The sequence below is a fragment of the Paroedura picta genome, chromosome 9, assembly GCF_049243985.1.
Source record: "Paroedura picta isolate Pp20150507F chromosome 9, Ppicta_v3.0, whole genome shotgun sequence".
NCBI lineage: Eukaryota > Metazoa > Chordata > Lepidosauria > Squamata > Gekkonidae > Paroedura > Paroedura picta.
Genome location: NC_135377.1, coordinates 19368997 through 19383589, shown reverse-complemented (window position 1 = coordinate 19383589; position 14593 = coordinate 19368997). Strand labels below are relative to the sequence as shown.

General features: G+C 46.0%; 2 protein-coding genes across 8 annotated transcripts in view; one reads left to right on the top strand and one right to left on the bottom strand.

Annotated features, from left to right (window-relative positions):
- Positions 1-1653, bottom strand: part of UBR5 (ubiquitin protein ligase E3 component n-recognin 5) — an 84062-nt gene extending 82409 nt beyond the window's left edge. For all 7 annotated transcript variants that reach the window (XM_077351754.1, XM_077351758.1, XM_077351757.1 and 4 more), the window contains exon 1: positions 1332-1653. In XM_077351754.1, coding sequence (XP_077207869.1) covers positions 1332-1393 — 62 coding nt within the window. In that variant the 5' untranslated portion in view covers positions 1394-1653. The remainder of the gene's footprint in view (positions 1-1331) is intronic.
- Positions 1654-1708: 55 nt separating this feature from the next.
- Positions 1709-12850, top strand: ODF1 (outer dense fiber of sperm tails 1). Its single transcript, XM_077351762.1, has 2 exons — positions 1709-2135; positions 12374-12850. The coding sequence occupies exons 1-2, from the start codon at positions 1780-1782 to the stop codon at positions 12690-12692; spliced, it is 675 nt and encodes a 224-aa protein (XP_077207877.1). The 5' UTR covers positions 1709-1779; the 3' UTR covers positions 12693-12850.
- Positions 12851-14593: the final 1743 nt, after the last annotated feature.

Here is a 14593-nt window from a genome sequence, read left to right as displayed (position 1 = left end):
TCGAGGTACTTTCTGAGGAGCACATGACACATGCACCTGTGTAAAATGTGTCACCAGGTCATTCAAAAGGAAGAAACCACACCCTGCTGGCACATTTTAAACTGCAACCCCCTTTCTCATCTGATGTCAGACACTTAATAGCATGCGTGAGTAGTAATTCCCAAACCCACCCATTTTTCACAGGACACGTTGATTCTCCATTTCCAACAGTGCAATCTTAAATACAGTTACATCCATCTAAGCTCACTGCTTAGGATTTCAATGCAACAGTAACTTTTTAGTCATATTCTTTTATATCTACATAACTGGAACACCACACTGACCTGGAACATTTTCAAGTATAACAGCAACCCAGAGAGTACAGATAGAAATATTTAAATATTTATTTGACCAACAGAGAAATTGTCACAGGACTGCTTTGGGGGTAATGCAAAGAAATGGATAATTAACAGAAATATTATCCTTCTACTGATTCACCCAGTTGTTCCAAAGCCACCTATTCCCAACCCACCACCGTGGATTCAATCAAAACTTCTCCCACAATACCTTCTCTATGTGATCTGCATAAAGGCGACCCAACCTTTTGACACAACTGACATTAACTCGTCTCATTTCTCCCACCACCAACACACACTGGCATCGCCTGCCTTAACAACAGATTCAAAATACATTCTGGCTCCTCTCCGCTGTCTCCACCCACCATTATCAGGGCTCCTACAAGAAGAGGGAAGCCTCCCCCGATCTGTGCGGCCGGCGTAAGGCGCCCTGTTCACATTCCAGAAAGCCCCAAGGAGGGGAGGCTGAGCTTCCCACCGTGGCCCGGCGGCCTCCGCTTGCCCGTCTTTAAAGCAGCACATGACGTTTGAGCAAGCGATACTCCCCATCGCCGCACGGACGCCAGACCAGGGAAACCAGCCCGGAGAAGTTCTGGCGGCGAGAGAGCCCAGTCCGGCCCACTCCCGGGGGGAGGGAGGGAGGGAGGGAGAGAGAGATGCACATAATCTCCAGGCCTATCCGCCGCCCGATGGCTCAGCCAAGGCCGGGCCTGGGCAAGATCTGCTCCTCGGCCACAACTGCATCCGCCGCCCACGACCAAGGCATCCGTGCCCAAAGGGGAGGCGACACCCACGCGCCGGTCCTTGTGGGCGCTCCGGTCCCGCGAGGCTGGGCGAAGGCCAGCTGCCCCCACCCCGCCATGCACCCCGCCACTCTCTTCCCCCCCCCCCACATACACGCGGGACTCCTCCCCTCACGCCGCGGGGCTCCTCCTCGCCCCCTCCCTCCCTCCCTCCCCCCCCCGCCCGGGCTGGCCGCCCCTCCCTCCCTCTCACCGGTCATTGAGCTGGTCCTCGGTGCCCGGGAGCGGGTGCACCACGAAGTGGATCGAGGTCATGTTCCCCTCCCGCTCCCCAGAGGGAGGCGGGCAGAGGCCGGGCGCGCAAGGAGGAAATGGACCGGGGGTGGGGGGGGGGAGGACGGGCACGGGGGAACTTGGGTGTCTCCTTCACAGAGTCTCGCCCGCACTTCGGGAGCGCCGCTCCGCGCGGGGGAGGAGCTAAGGCGGGGCAGCGCGGGGCCGGGAGAGGGGGGCGGCAGCTCGCGACAACGGGAAAGGGTTCGGTCAGCGCCCCACTCTCACACGCGCCGCCATCTTAACTTCCAGTGGCCCCCTCTCTTCCCTCCCTCCTTCCTTGCGGCGCGCCGGGGAGGGAGGGGCGGGACGTCTCTGTGTCGGCAGCGAATGGCGCGGGGCAGCTCAACGGGGAGACCGCGGCGTCGATGAAAGGCCGGCGCGGATTGGCCGAGGGAGAGAGTGCGGCGACTCGGCGCGCTTGCGTCAGACGTGAAATTTTAAGCGGAGACCGGGGAGGGGCGGGAGAAGTCGCCTTGTGCGCGCGCCGCTTTATTTCTAGGACGGGGAGGATGGAGCGGTGGCGCGGCTGCTGCTCGGCAGCGCCCCCTACTCCCGAGGGGAAGAAGCGCTCCTCGACCGCGGCCCGCGGAGAGGCGGCGGGAGTGATGGATGGCCTGTCTCCCAGGAAGAGGCGGCGTCGGGGACTGTTTGATCGGCTCCAGAAGCGAGAGGCCGAGGCGCTTCCTGCGCCGACTGCACCACTTGAGCCCGCTGAGAGAAGGTATCTGAAGGAGGAAAAATGTAAACGCATTGGAAGACCAGCATGCTGTGGAGCGCTGTTCTCAGCATCATGTCCTTTTCGACCTGCTATTTCTCTGCGGGAAGGAGTGGGAGGGGAAGCACTCTACTATGGTAACCTAGGAAAGGGGTAGCCAACCTGTGGTCCTCCAGATGTGCATGGACTACAATTCCCATGAGCCCCTGCCAGCATTCGCTGGCATGGGCTCATGGGAATTGTAGTCCATGCACATCTGGAGGACCACAGGTTGGCTACCTGTGACCTAGGATGGTACAGCCCTGGGAAACCTTCACCTGCTGGTTTGTGGACCGGTTCTCGGTGACAAATGAGAGGAGCTCTCCGTCCTGCAAGGGTAGTCAAACCGCAGCCCTCCAGATGTTCATGGACTACCATTCCCATGAGCCCCTGCCATCATTTGCAGGTTTCAAGCAAGGGCCATTCCCCAAAGTATGTTTATCATATGGCGTATGTCATGTAGCTGGGAGATCTGAGGATTGTGTGGCAGCCAAGCAAAGGACGTTCAGAGGTGGTTTGCCATTAACTGCATCATGACCCCTAGTGTTCCTTGGAGGAACTACCCCCACCCAATCCTTGGAGGTCTCCCATCCAAATACTAGTCAGGGGTAGCCCTGCCTAGCTTCCTAGACATGACAGGATTGGGCTTGCCTGGGCTCTTCAGGTCAGGCATTGGTTAGTAGTCCAAATAGCCCCACAGACAATAATTCAAAAAATGAAATCCAAAAAGTGAAGAAGCCCATGAGATGTACCAGAAAAAGTGTTCCAATTTACAAAAGAGAATGGAGATCCTCAGGCAGGCAGAGCCATGTTTGGAACTGGATTTTTCAAGCATCAATCTGCAGGCAATTCAAAGCACCCTGAATCAGATCATTGTGAACAGAGAGTATTTTACTGAGAAATGCTTTTGTGAGTTTGACAGAATTCTCCTAGGGCAAGATTCTTTTGAGGCTAACTGCCCAGATTAAGTGCTGAGAGGCCTTGATTAATGGTAGAGCAGGGCTCAGTTTGTTTCTAGATTTACAGTTGTCCTCAGTAAATAAAAAGAGATTCCCGGCACAGTCCTACTCTCTTGGTTAGTTCTCTGTCTTTTGAGGCACTAAGGACTCTTGTTCTTGGCCTCCTGTGCCTAGCAGCCAGAGACAGGACTCCTGTCAAAATGGAGGGTGACAGAAAGACAATCCAATGTGATGACAAGAAGGTAGCACCTTAGCTGGAGTATCTAGTCCCATGAATGTAGGATTATCAGCAAGTGGAATGAGGGACATTTATGATGGTATCTTCCTACTGAAATCAGTTTTAATGGATTCTTATTTCCCTCCTTCCTGTGATGAAAACACACCTATTCATTGTAGAGAAGAGTGACACACACTTTTCAAGGTCTGAGATTTTTAACGTTCTGTTGATAGAATTCTAAGGGAAAATGTATTCATTTTGTTTTGAGAAACTGAAGCATTTCTACTCGAGGGGAAATTGAATGTACAGTAATCCTAAAGGTTAAGAGCAGAATATATTTGAGTTTAATAACAGTATTTGGTTTTTGTTTGAGCCAATTAAAAAAAATTACTTGGACGACATTTAACAGCCTTTTGCAAGGTTGTTGAGATCACGCAATCTTTAAAACCTTGAACAATCCCAGCTCTGAGGTTTATAAGTGATATGACATAAAGGTGACATCAGCAAAGCCCAAAGGAAGCATTTGCCAGTTCCACACAAGGTTTCTTTTTAACCGTTTTATGGACAGAGCAAGGAACAGCCAGGTCTTGGACTGTTCCAGACACTTTATTCAGACATTTGTTCCTACTATCAGCACCAAGATATATAGCAATCCTGACCAGATCCGTTGTAATGCAGGAAAGAAATTTTACACTTTGGGCTGTAGAACACTCTAGAGCAGGCATTGGAAGGCAACTCTAACTGGCAAGTACATCCCATATGTATTATTAACAAAATTAACTGCTGAAACCTGGCATATCACAGCCCAACAAACAACAACATTGATTTGAAGGTTTACTATTGGCATTCTGGGATTCTGTTGTATTGAAAGGGGCTTGAGCTACAATTAAATCCAAAAACACCAGGCTTTTAGATTTAAAAAAATTGAAATTGTTAGCCTCAGTTAAAGCAATTGTTTCCCAGCTCTTTTCTATTTTATTCTTTTGACCGAACCTAAAGTAAGCCTAAAGTAATGTTCTATATTGCTTCCAGAATGCAGCCTCAAATTCATGATTGCATAAGTCTAGCACTCCAGTCATGTGACATGAAATTGTTGAACAATCTCCTGAAGACGGTTATCTTAAACACAACACATTTGTGGAAAGTTTAGATTTCTAGAAGTCTGCATAGAATCGAAGGTCCTGCTGTACTTGTCATTCAAGTTCTCATTTTAGTTGTACGTAGGCAAAAATACTGCTGAAGCTTGTTTCTTAGTGAAACTCATGTTTTCCTCTTAATGTCAGTAAAATAAAATCCAGTGGGAGTGAAGAAATTATAAAACGCTGGATCCCTGTGCATTTTAACTAACAATTTTTTTTTCTTTGGGATAGTTTACTTGAAGGAACTCTTACCTCCAATCTTGTCACCCCCTAAATAGGTAATCAAAATAGTTTGGTTCAGGAATACTTTCACCTTTTTAACATGATTCCTGAGCTGAACTTTGAACTTCAATTGAATAATTGTAAACTTTATAGCACCATTTCTACATGGTTTGGCTGGGGTCTGACTTTGCTTTAAGCATCAATTCTCTGTTTTTGTGTGTTCAGATAAGGGGCCATTTAAAAATGTTTCCACAAGCAGCAGCTTTGATTCCACACCACCACTTTTTAAAACACCCATATAACAAACAAAGGGTCGTTTTATAGGGGAGAGAAACCTAATAGTTTTTTTTGGAAAGGGAAGCTACCCAGCCACAAAAAAACAAAAATACTGTCTAATTATATTGATAAGTACAGTATTTCAGTAATCAGTCTTGTGGCCAGGAAGCAGCATGGTAAAAGCATGGGCACATTTTTTTTACAATTATGGTTTATGTTTTTTGTAAAATGAACACAATTTGTAAAAACATCCACAAGGTACTTGTACCATTTTAAGCCAATTTAGTACATTCAAAAAAATCTATGTATATAAATAGGCTCCTAATGGCTTTTAACTAAGAATAGAAATCCTCCTAGACCCCTTTGTCCATGAAATGCCACTCTTCATGCTCCATCACTGTAGTATTTTGCACTGAGTAGCTGTTTAGGTTATACCCACTATTTACAGTTCCCATGGCAATGGACCGACTATGACATATTGGCAGAGTAATGATGATGTCATAAACAGCATGCTGGAATACAACTAAACCACCAGGCACTTGCTCTTAAAGCAAACTTCTGGCCAGGGCTTGCAAGAGCAATTTTTTTCCCTGACGGGTGCCCTTTGTCAAAGGCTGTACTCGTACACTAATATGGTTTAATGCTTAGTAATGGCGTCACTCTGTCTGGCTTTGGAATCTGTGAGGCGGGATTTAAGGCGAACTGACAGAGAAATCAAGAGGCGCTTAAGGTTCATGGACATGCATTGCTGCCATAGCCTCTGCAACAGACACCTCCACTTACATTGCCTCTGTGACATAAGCCTCCACCCGCATTGTTGTTGTAGTCTCCACCCGTTTCCTCACTGCCTCTGTGACATCCTGTGCTGCAGTCCGTGTCGACTGCCGTGCCTCACGACGTTGGAGAGGAAAGCCATTAGAGCTAAAATAGAAGCTGAGCAAGAACTGGCCAGGTAAAGGCATCCTTTGGTGAATTAGTTGGGCAGCTAATGTGGTTTAAAACGGGTGGGGTAGTGGCAAAGTATGCCGTGGAAAATAGATTGCAGATTATTGTTGAAAAAATAATTTGATGTTGTCCCTGTTAGAAGTTACAAAGAAAGGAACGTGTTTGGGTCTTGAGGCCCATTTTCAACCGGTTGATGGATGATGTATACATGTTCCTCCTGAAGAAGGTTTCAGGGGTTTCTCAATGGTCAAAAAGTTGCGAAAGGCTGATGTAGGGAAAGTCAAATAGCGCTGGAAGCATTTCCTTTACCCTCTTGGATCCCTAACATTCCTTACTCTTAATTCCTTAAAAAGGCATCAGTGGTGTGGGTTTCTCTACTCCAACAAATGGAGAGTGTATCTTAGAGCAGTGGTCCCCAACCTTTTTATCACCGGGGACCACTCAACACCTTTTACTGAGGCCCGGTGGGGGGGCGGGTAGTTTACTCTTCTACTCTCAACCACTGCCCTAACGCTCTCTGGTCGCTATGGTAACGTTTAAACATCCCTTCAAAATAAGATACAGACACGCCACAACAATGAACATAAGGAACATTTTATTTTCATGGAAATTGTAACTCATGACAATGACAAATCAATGGGAACCCTGAGCTTGTTTCTCTGCAACGAGATAGTCCCATCTGGGAGTGATGGGAGACAATGACACCCGAAGTGTGTTGTAAAGGGCCGGGGGGGATGAAGTAAAGGGCCGGGGGGGGGGGAGAAGGCGTCCTTTGGGGCCCACCTCCAATTAGTTGAAGGACTACATGTGGTCCGCAGCCCACAGGTTGGGGATCGCTATCTTAGAACATAAGTTTGTGGCTTTGTTTGGCAAAGGAAAATCAGCATTGCCGGCAAGATTACCAAGCCTCAAGACAAAGCCTGAAGTTCTCATGGAATTACAATTGATCTCCAGGCGACAAAGATCAGTCCTGGGGGGGTGGGGGATATGGGAGTTTTAAAGGGCAAATTCCATGGCATCACATCCACTGCCTTCTCCTACCTCTGACCTCTCCAGGCACCCCCCCCCAAACAAAATCCCCATGAATTTCCCAGGTCAGAAGCAGCAATCCTAAACAGCAGACAAATTGCCTTTCGAGAAGCGTATTGACTGTTAAAAATCCTCTCATCAAATAACCCAAGGGAAGAAACAAAAAACCACTTCTGTATTATACTCTCATCCTGATATCCACACATGTTACATGTCATCTGGAAGAAGTGGTTTTCCATGACCTGGGATTCTTTCCATTGTTCAACAGATAGGAGTGTCTATGTAGGTTGTCACTTGTACTACTTTGAGAAACTTTCTGATAATCCAAATGTGCCATTTTAAATGATAGAAAGCTTCCTTCTGCACTCTGGTGCTAGGCTAACAACTTAGCTAACCCATTCTGCCTTCTAAAATGTAGACAATGATTATGTGGAAAAGTGAAATTTGTACAACCCCCTTGAGGAAAATATGTCTTTGTGGTATTTAAGCCTGCAATCTCAAGAGGGTGGTACAAATCTCAATTTTTCACATAATCATTGTATACATTTTAGAAGGCAGAATGGGTTAGTTAAGTTGTTAGTCTAGCACCAGAGTGCAGAAGGAAGCTTTCTATCATTTAAACTCAGGGCAATGTACTTATGCACAGGATGTCCTCTTGGTGACAAGAAATAAACATTTTGAAATTAAGACTTTGAATGATCACCGGGAGAGTATACCATTCACCAGGATAATACCATTCGTGTCCCCTTTGCTTACTACTGTACTGTGTAGAGTTTAGGAATTTTTTAATTTGCTGTCAAGGCTATAGCCAACTTATGGCAACCCTGTAGGGTTCAGAGGTGACCATCGCCTTCCTCTGCCTAGTGACCCTGGTATTTCTTAGTGGTCTCCCATCCAAATACTAACCTGGGCTGATACTGCTTAGTTTTTGAGATCTGACTAGATTGGGCTATCCTGAGCTACCCAGGACAGGACAGGAGATGTTGCTCCCCCACTTTTCATCTGGAGTCCCCCTCAGCTCTCCTTTCCTTCTTCTCTCTTCTATTTCTTCCAAAGTGCAAATTTAAGGAGTTAGTACAAGGATGCCATGGTTGGGGGCGGGGGGAGAGAGTTGCTGGGAAGAGCTGTATTATTATACTGCTATATCAGACTGTTTGGCATTTCTCTTTTAAAACTATTTCCTCTCCCAGGCGTCTCCGGTTGTACGGGCACACCTGTATGTGTAGGATGAGAAAAGTAAGTCCCTAGTTTTTTTACTTAGAGGTGCAAGTGCTAATATTCAGGCAGTGACATGCCCCTTCTGAGAAGTAAGATGTGGGAGCCAGCCAATCAATCAGTTCATCATTTACCATTTCCATTGTGGAGAAAGAGATGAGGCCTGTAGAGCAACAGGGGAAATGGGCTTCAGTGACATCTAGTGATGTCAGCAGACATCTGAACTTGAAGCCCAGGGTTCCCCTGGACCCTGTTTGGAAATCTTAGAACATGGGGCATCTGAAGGGATGGAACAGATTTGTGTCTGTGTATGAAGACAGAAATGTTTGAGAGAGAGGAAGAAGTAGACAGACACTGCTGAGGGTTGGCTGCTGAGGCACTTCTGGATGAAGAATCTTTCTCTCGAATTTGATGGAGAGTAGTGGATTTGATGTCCTGTAGGATGCCTCTGTGCATCCACCTGTGCTAATCTGGGCTATCAGTCAGGGCAGTCTGTCTCTACTGCACAGGGAACCATTTGGAAAGGGAGAAAGTAATCCAAGGGACCAGTGAGTTATCTGTTGGCCATGGTAGTTAGTGGCATTATCTGTAAAGAGGAGAGGGAGCATCACCTATACCCCCTTAATTGTGCATTCCCAGAGGGTGTGTATTAGCTGTAGATTTGAACTAGAGTGAGGCCGTTGCTCTGCATTTCTTTGTGTAACCACATGGGCTCTTTCACAAAAACTTAGCTGAAACCTTTTGGCACCAAGATGTATCTGAAACTAAGTATAGCTAGACCAGTGCAAATACATCAAAAAGAACAGATTTCCTTTCCAATTTGTGATATTAATTTTAAGCCGGTGACACTTCAGATTTATGTTTGCTAAATAAAATTTACCCCCCCCCTTTTGCTTTCCTACTTGATTGAGTTGCTTTGTTCTTCATCTTCAGGCTTCTCTCCAGCTCCTGCCCCAGTTGAAGTTAATTTTTCCCGCTTATCATCTGTGCTGCATCACTCTTTTCTCTGCCATTCCATCATTTTTTCTTTCCTTTTCAAAATTATGACGACTTTATCCATTCTCAAGACGGAAACTTGAGTCAGGGAGCTGCTTTAACTTTCTTTACTTAGCAATATTTTCCAGTCGATCAGCTGAAGACAGCTAGCAGCCAGAACCCCCCACCTACAGAAATGTCCTCAATAAAGGAACTTCATAAGAAGGTGTAGAAAAACTGATAGATGGCACAGATATAATTAGATATAAGCATGTGACTTATACAAGCACAATACAGAAGATCAGAGCATTAGCGAAAGTGCTTAACATAGATTTGGAGATCTGAAATCAACTCTGTGTCCAGGCATGAAGTTCTCTGGATGAGACAGGGCAGATGCTTTTAATGTAACGTACATCACAGGGCCACGCTAGATATGACAGGGCACATGGGGCCAACTTGTGGATGATGCTTCCATTTTAAAGTGATTTTAAAATGCCACAAGGCTCACAGTATGGCAGGCTGAGGGGCTCTTTCCCTGTCCCTGCACCTTTTCAAATGCCAAAACCATGGTAGGGAGGGAGGTCCACTGTTTTGGCACCTGAAAAAGTGGGGGAAGACAAGAGCACCTCAGCCCTGATGAGTCTTTTGTGGCATCTTTAAATCACTTTAAAATGGCGGCAGAGTCTACAGCTCAAACCCATGGATATTGTCACGTCTAGTCCGGCCAATAGAGCTGTTGTGAGGATAAAATGGCAACCCCATGTGTAGTGCTCAAAGTTCCCTGGAGGAAGGGTGAGTTATAATGTGATGTGTAAGTAGCTGGCAACAAGCCAAATAATTCCCAGTGGGTATTGTTTTTAACTTATAAACACTTTAATCCATTTAATACTGGTATTTGACTTCCTGTTGTAGATGGAATAAAATAACCACAGTGATCCTGGCCATCTAGTGACATTTAAAACAGATGGTTTCTAGGTTCTGTATTTACTTTCCATGTTATAAGGTAAAGGGGGGGGGTAATGTTAGTGTCATTTATGAAATTACTCTGAATCTGAGAGTAGTTTCAAACATGACATATATTACTATAAGGGAAATATTGCCATTCAAGACATAGTCACTTATGGAGATAGATGTTTATCTACCTGTGTGTGACTGGCCTCAGCTTCCAAGCACCTGTAAATGATATGCAGCATTTAAACTGTAGATTTCATTTTGCTTTCCTATGTGGAACCCTTATGAAGGAAGCAGGCCTGAATTTAGTTCCTCTTCTGCACATACAACTGAATTATTGTCTAATAGAAGACAAATTTGTTTTAGGCAGGCATTTTGAAATATCCAGTCCATATCTGTGAGCCCAATGTCACATTTTCTCCTGGAGCCTCTTCAGATGAGGCAGAGAGAGGCATGCCCTGAGACTTCCACATTTTAGGCATACTTGTGTCCAATTTCAAATTATGGTCCATGGAGAGTGAAACTGAACTGAAACAGCCTGGAGGGTGCGATTTGCACTGTTCAGGGCTGTACATGTACTGATGAATTAAATATTACCCCCCCCCCCCAGGGCTGTTCCAGGTCCAGAAAAGATCACAATGGGTAACTATTCAGGAATATAGTTCAGCTTCATAGAACTGATTAGCCTTTTTATCCAGGTATTTAAAACAGAATATCAGACAAAGAGTTTCCAAAGGGTTGCACTGGCTGAGGGCTACATGGGGAACACGCTGAAATAGGATAGCCAACATTTGAAGAAGAGTTGTTTTTTTACCCACTACCCAAAGGAGCCTCAAAGTGGCTTACAGTTGCCTTCCCTTCCTCTCCCCGCAACAGACACCCTGTGAGATAGATGGGGCTGAGAGAGCCCTGATAGAACTGCTCTATAAGAACTGCTCTAAGAGAACTGTGACTGGCCCAGGATCACCCAGCTGGCAGCATGTGGAGGAGTGGGGATTTAACCCGGCACTCCAGATTAGAGGCTGCCACACTTAACCGCTACGCCAAGTTGGTGTAAATTCTCTTCTCCGCATACCTAATAAAATGACAGCTACACACCAGCATCTACTGGCCAACCCTATATGTTTGTCACTGGCAGATGTAAAAATGCTAAGATGCAGCACTGTAATCATTTCAGTCATTGGTACAGGTTAGTGTTTCATGGCTATTTCATTTATATTCACCCGTGGCATTAACAGGCACCACCCACAGAGTTTATCATTGGATTATGACATTTTAATATTAGATCCATCTTTATTACCCACCCTCAGTGTGATTTAGTAGTTAAGAGTGTCAGACTAGGATGTGGGAAATCCAGGTCCATCTCCCCACTTGTGCCATGAAAGCTTTGGCCAGTTACATTCCCTCAGCTCATCCACTCTCACAAAGCGGCCGTGGGGGTAAAACAGAGGAGAAAAAAATATTGTAAGCTGATTTGGGTCTTTGTTGGGGAGGAAGATGGGGTATAAATGAAAATTCTGGGGGAACAATTGTCATCTTCTTTTTCTTATTAATGTTTACAGGGCAGCCATTCTTTAAAGTTCAACTTTCTTGTTAGATTTGCCAGACATTAAAATGCTTGAAAAAATATGATGGGTATATTTTGTTCCAGTGGCATGGCACCATAGACTCTACGGCTGAGTTTCTGAGCAAATTTTGAATTGATAAATATATTCTAGGACAGTTTATATTTCCCCCGGCCATTACCCTCATGGTCTTTAAATCAGCAGAGGGAAAGGATAATTGGAGGGGAGGGGGAACTGACAGCATGATATATTTATTTGGATACTTGTCATTTTCTCCTCAGTTTGCAACAGCAATCTGCCCCCTTCCAAGTTTATCTTCCCACCAACTACCTGCATTAGGCTGATAGAAAGTGACTAGCCTAAGGTCACCCATCAAACTTCCAGAGCAGAACTGGAATTCAATTTGTTGGACACAGTGTGGTCACTTTAGCCCCTGTTTCACACATCAGCCAACCAGAAGTTTCCAGGAGGCCTTAAAGTAGGGGAAGCCTCCCCCTGTAGTTGCTACCCTCCCTTGCCCTAGCAACACAGGTGTTTTTACCTGTAAAATGTTGAAAGGTATGCTATTAATTTATCTTATTAGTGGCTTATTTATATGGTGTTTATTGTAAACTGCTTTGGGCTCCTCCAGGGAGAAAAGTAGGGTATAAACACAATGAACGAAGGAATTAATGAATGAATGAGATTCCGAAATCTTCCTTCTTGATTGCAGGATTCGAAGAAGGGTTGCTAAGATGCTGGCAGCATCCGCTCGTCCAAAGCTTTTGGCTTTGATGGACGTTAAAGGTTTCGACCCAGAGGACATAACCGTGAAAGTACAAGATGGGAAAGTCAAAGTGTCGGCTGAACATGAAGAAGAATATAAGACCTGCCAAGGAAAGGAGTACAACTATTCAACAGTCACCAAGGAGATCTGTTTGCCACCTGGAGTGGCGGATGAGGAAGTCACTTACAGTATAGGGCCCACGAGTCTTGTGAGAATAGAATCTCCACCACGTCCATGTCCTCCTTGCCTGTTGAGTTTGCTTTAAAGACCATGGATGGTCAGCTCTGGTAGCCGATCAGCCTAAGGATGTAACTCCAGTGGATTCCCTGGGGAATTGCTGCTGTTTTTTTTTTTTAGCAGCACCCTTTAGCCATGTGTTAGCAACCAATGTAACCTTCTACCAACAACGACAGTGCTTGTAAATCTCTTGGCTCTAGTGCAAGTTTGTTGTTAGTCAAACTTTTAAAGTACTTCAGCTTGTTGGGCAGTTACAAGAGGGGGACTGTTATATATTACTCACTATGGCCCATTATGCACGGCCGCCGAAACGGCGATTTTGGGTCACATGGAAAACGCGGAGGGGGAAGACGCAACGCACACCGGTTATGCACGGGGCGGGGCACGACGGCAGCAAAACCCAGAGTAACCGATTATGCACGCGGCGATCCCAGCGCCACTTCTGGTTGTGCCCCGGTCACCCGGAAGCTGTGCTTTCTTCCGCGTTTCGCGAACGCGGCTTTTTCGGCAGCATGAACCGAAGCTGCGGCCGGTTGCAGCCAGCACCATGCATTATCGGTGATTTTAGTCGCCGCCATTCCACCCCGAATGTGCACTAAACCCCCCGTGCATAATGGGTCTATGAAGTGCTTAAATAGCAATACTGTATAGAACAAGCCCTCTTCTAGAACAGCTTACATGTGAAACAATACAAAAGAAGAGGGAAGGGGAAACCTTTTACATGGTACTAGAATGAAGGCAACCAAAATTTCACTCAGTAAGATGGCAACACGTTCTTTAAGCCATTCTCTCTCAGCCTAGGTGTTCCCAAGCATGGCACCTAAGGGTGCCATAGCACTCACCAACACCAAGTGTTTTAGAAAGTGTGTGAAGTCAGGGGGGCTCTTGCCCAAAAGGGTGTCTAATTGACCTGCGATCTGATTGGCTGTTCAGCTTTAAATGATATTGTCAGGACAGCTGGCAACACTGTATAGATTTTACTTTCTCTCACTCCTTTTCCCCAGTATATATTTCTAAATGATCCCCCTTCTTCCCAGCACATGGGTTTCCTCTGTGTGCATGCATGGCTATACCTCCCATGGCAGCCATTTTGTCACTGGTGCCTAGCATCTTATGTCTTTCATGTGTAAAGGTAAAGTTAAAGGTATCCCCTGTGCAAGCACCAGGTCATGTCTGACCCTTGGGGTGACGCCCTCTAGCGTTTTCATGGCAGACTCAATACGGGGTGGTTTGCCAGTGCCTTCCCCAGTCATGACCGTTTACCCACCAGCAAGCTGGGGACTCATTTTACCGACCTCGGAAGGATGGAAGGCTGAGTCAACCTTGAGCCGGCTGCTGGGATTGAACTCCCAGCCTCACGGGCAAAGCTTTCAGACAGCTGCCTTACCACTCTGCGCCACAAGAGGCTCTTCCTTTCATGTGTGTACTTCTGGAATTTTGACGTAAGGTGCTGGGCACCAGTGACAAAATGGCCCCAAGTGGCTGGGGACCATTGGCCCATCTCAGGGTGATGTTGTAAAGATATAATGAGGAGATGAGAGCTGTATATGATACTCTGAATTCCTCAGAGCCAGCATGGTATAGTGGTTAAGAGTGGCAGACTCTCACCTGGAAAGGTAGGTTTGCTACACACATGCACACAAAGCCTGCTTGGTGACCTTGGGCCAGTTATGGTTCTCTCAAAACTCTCTCAGTCCCACCTACCTGGCAAAGTGCCTGTTGTGGGGAGGGGAAGGAAAAGCAATTTTAAGTCACTTTGAGTCTCCTTGAGACAGAGAAAATTGGTATAAAATCCAACTTTTCTTCCTTGGAAGAAGGATGGGATGAAAATATGATAGAATGTGGTCTTGCGTATCTTAGATATCAACTTTACAAGACTGGCATGTCAGGCAAACCTGAATTTCTTTCTCATTCCTCATCAGGGCAGGA

Bases quoted from the DNA above. Each gene is read 5' to 3' on its own strand.
- ODF1 (XM_077351762.1), top strand. From the start codon at position 1,780: ATGAAAGGCCGGCGCGGATTGGCCGAGGGAGAGAGTGCGGCGACTCGG. The intron at 2,136-12,373 runs GTATCTGAAGGA...TCTTGATTGCAG, and splicing joins CTTGAGCCCGCTGAGAGAAG to GATTCGAAGAAGGGTTGCTA.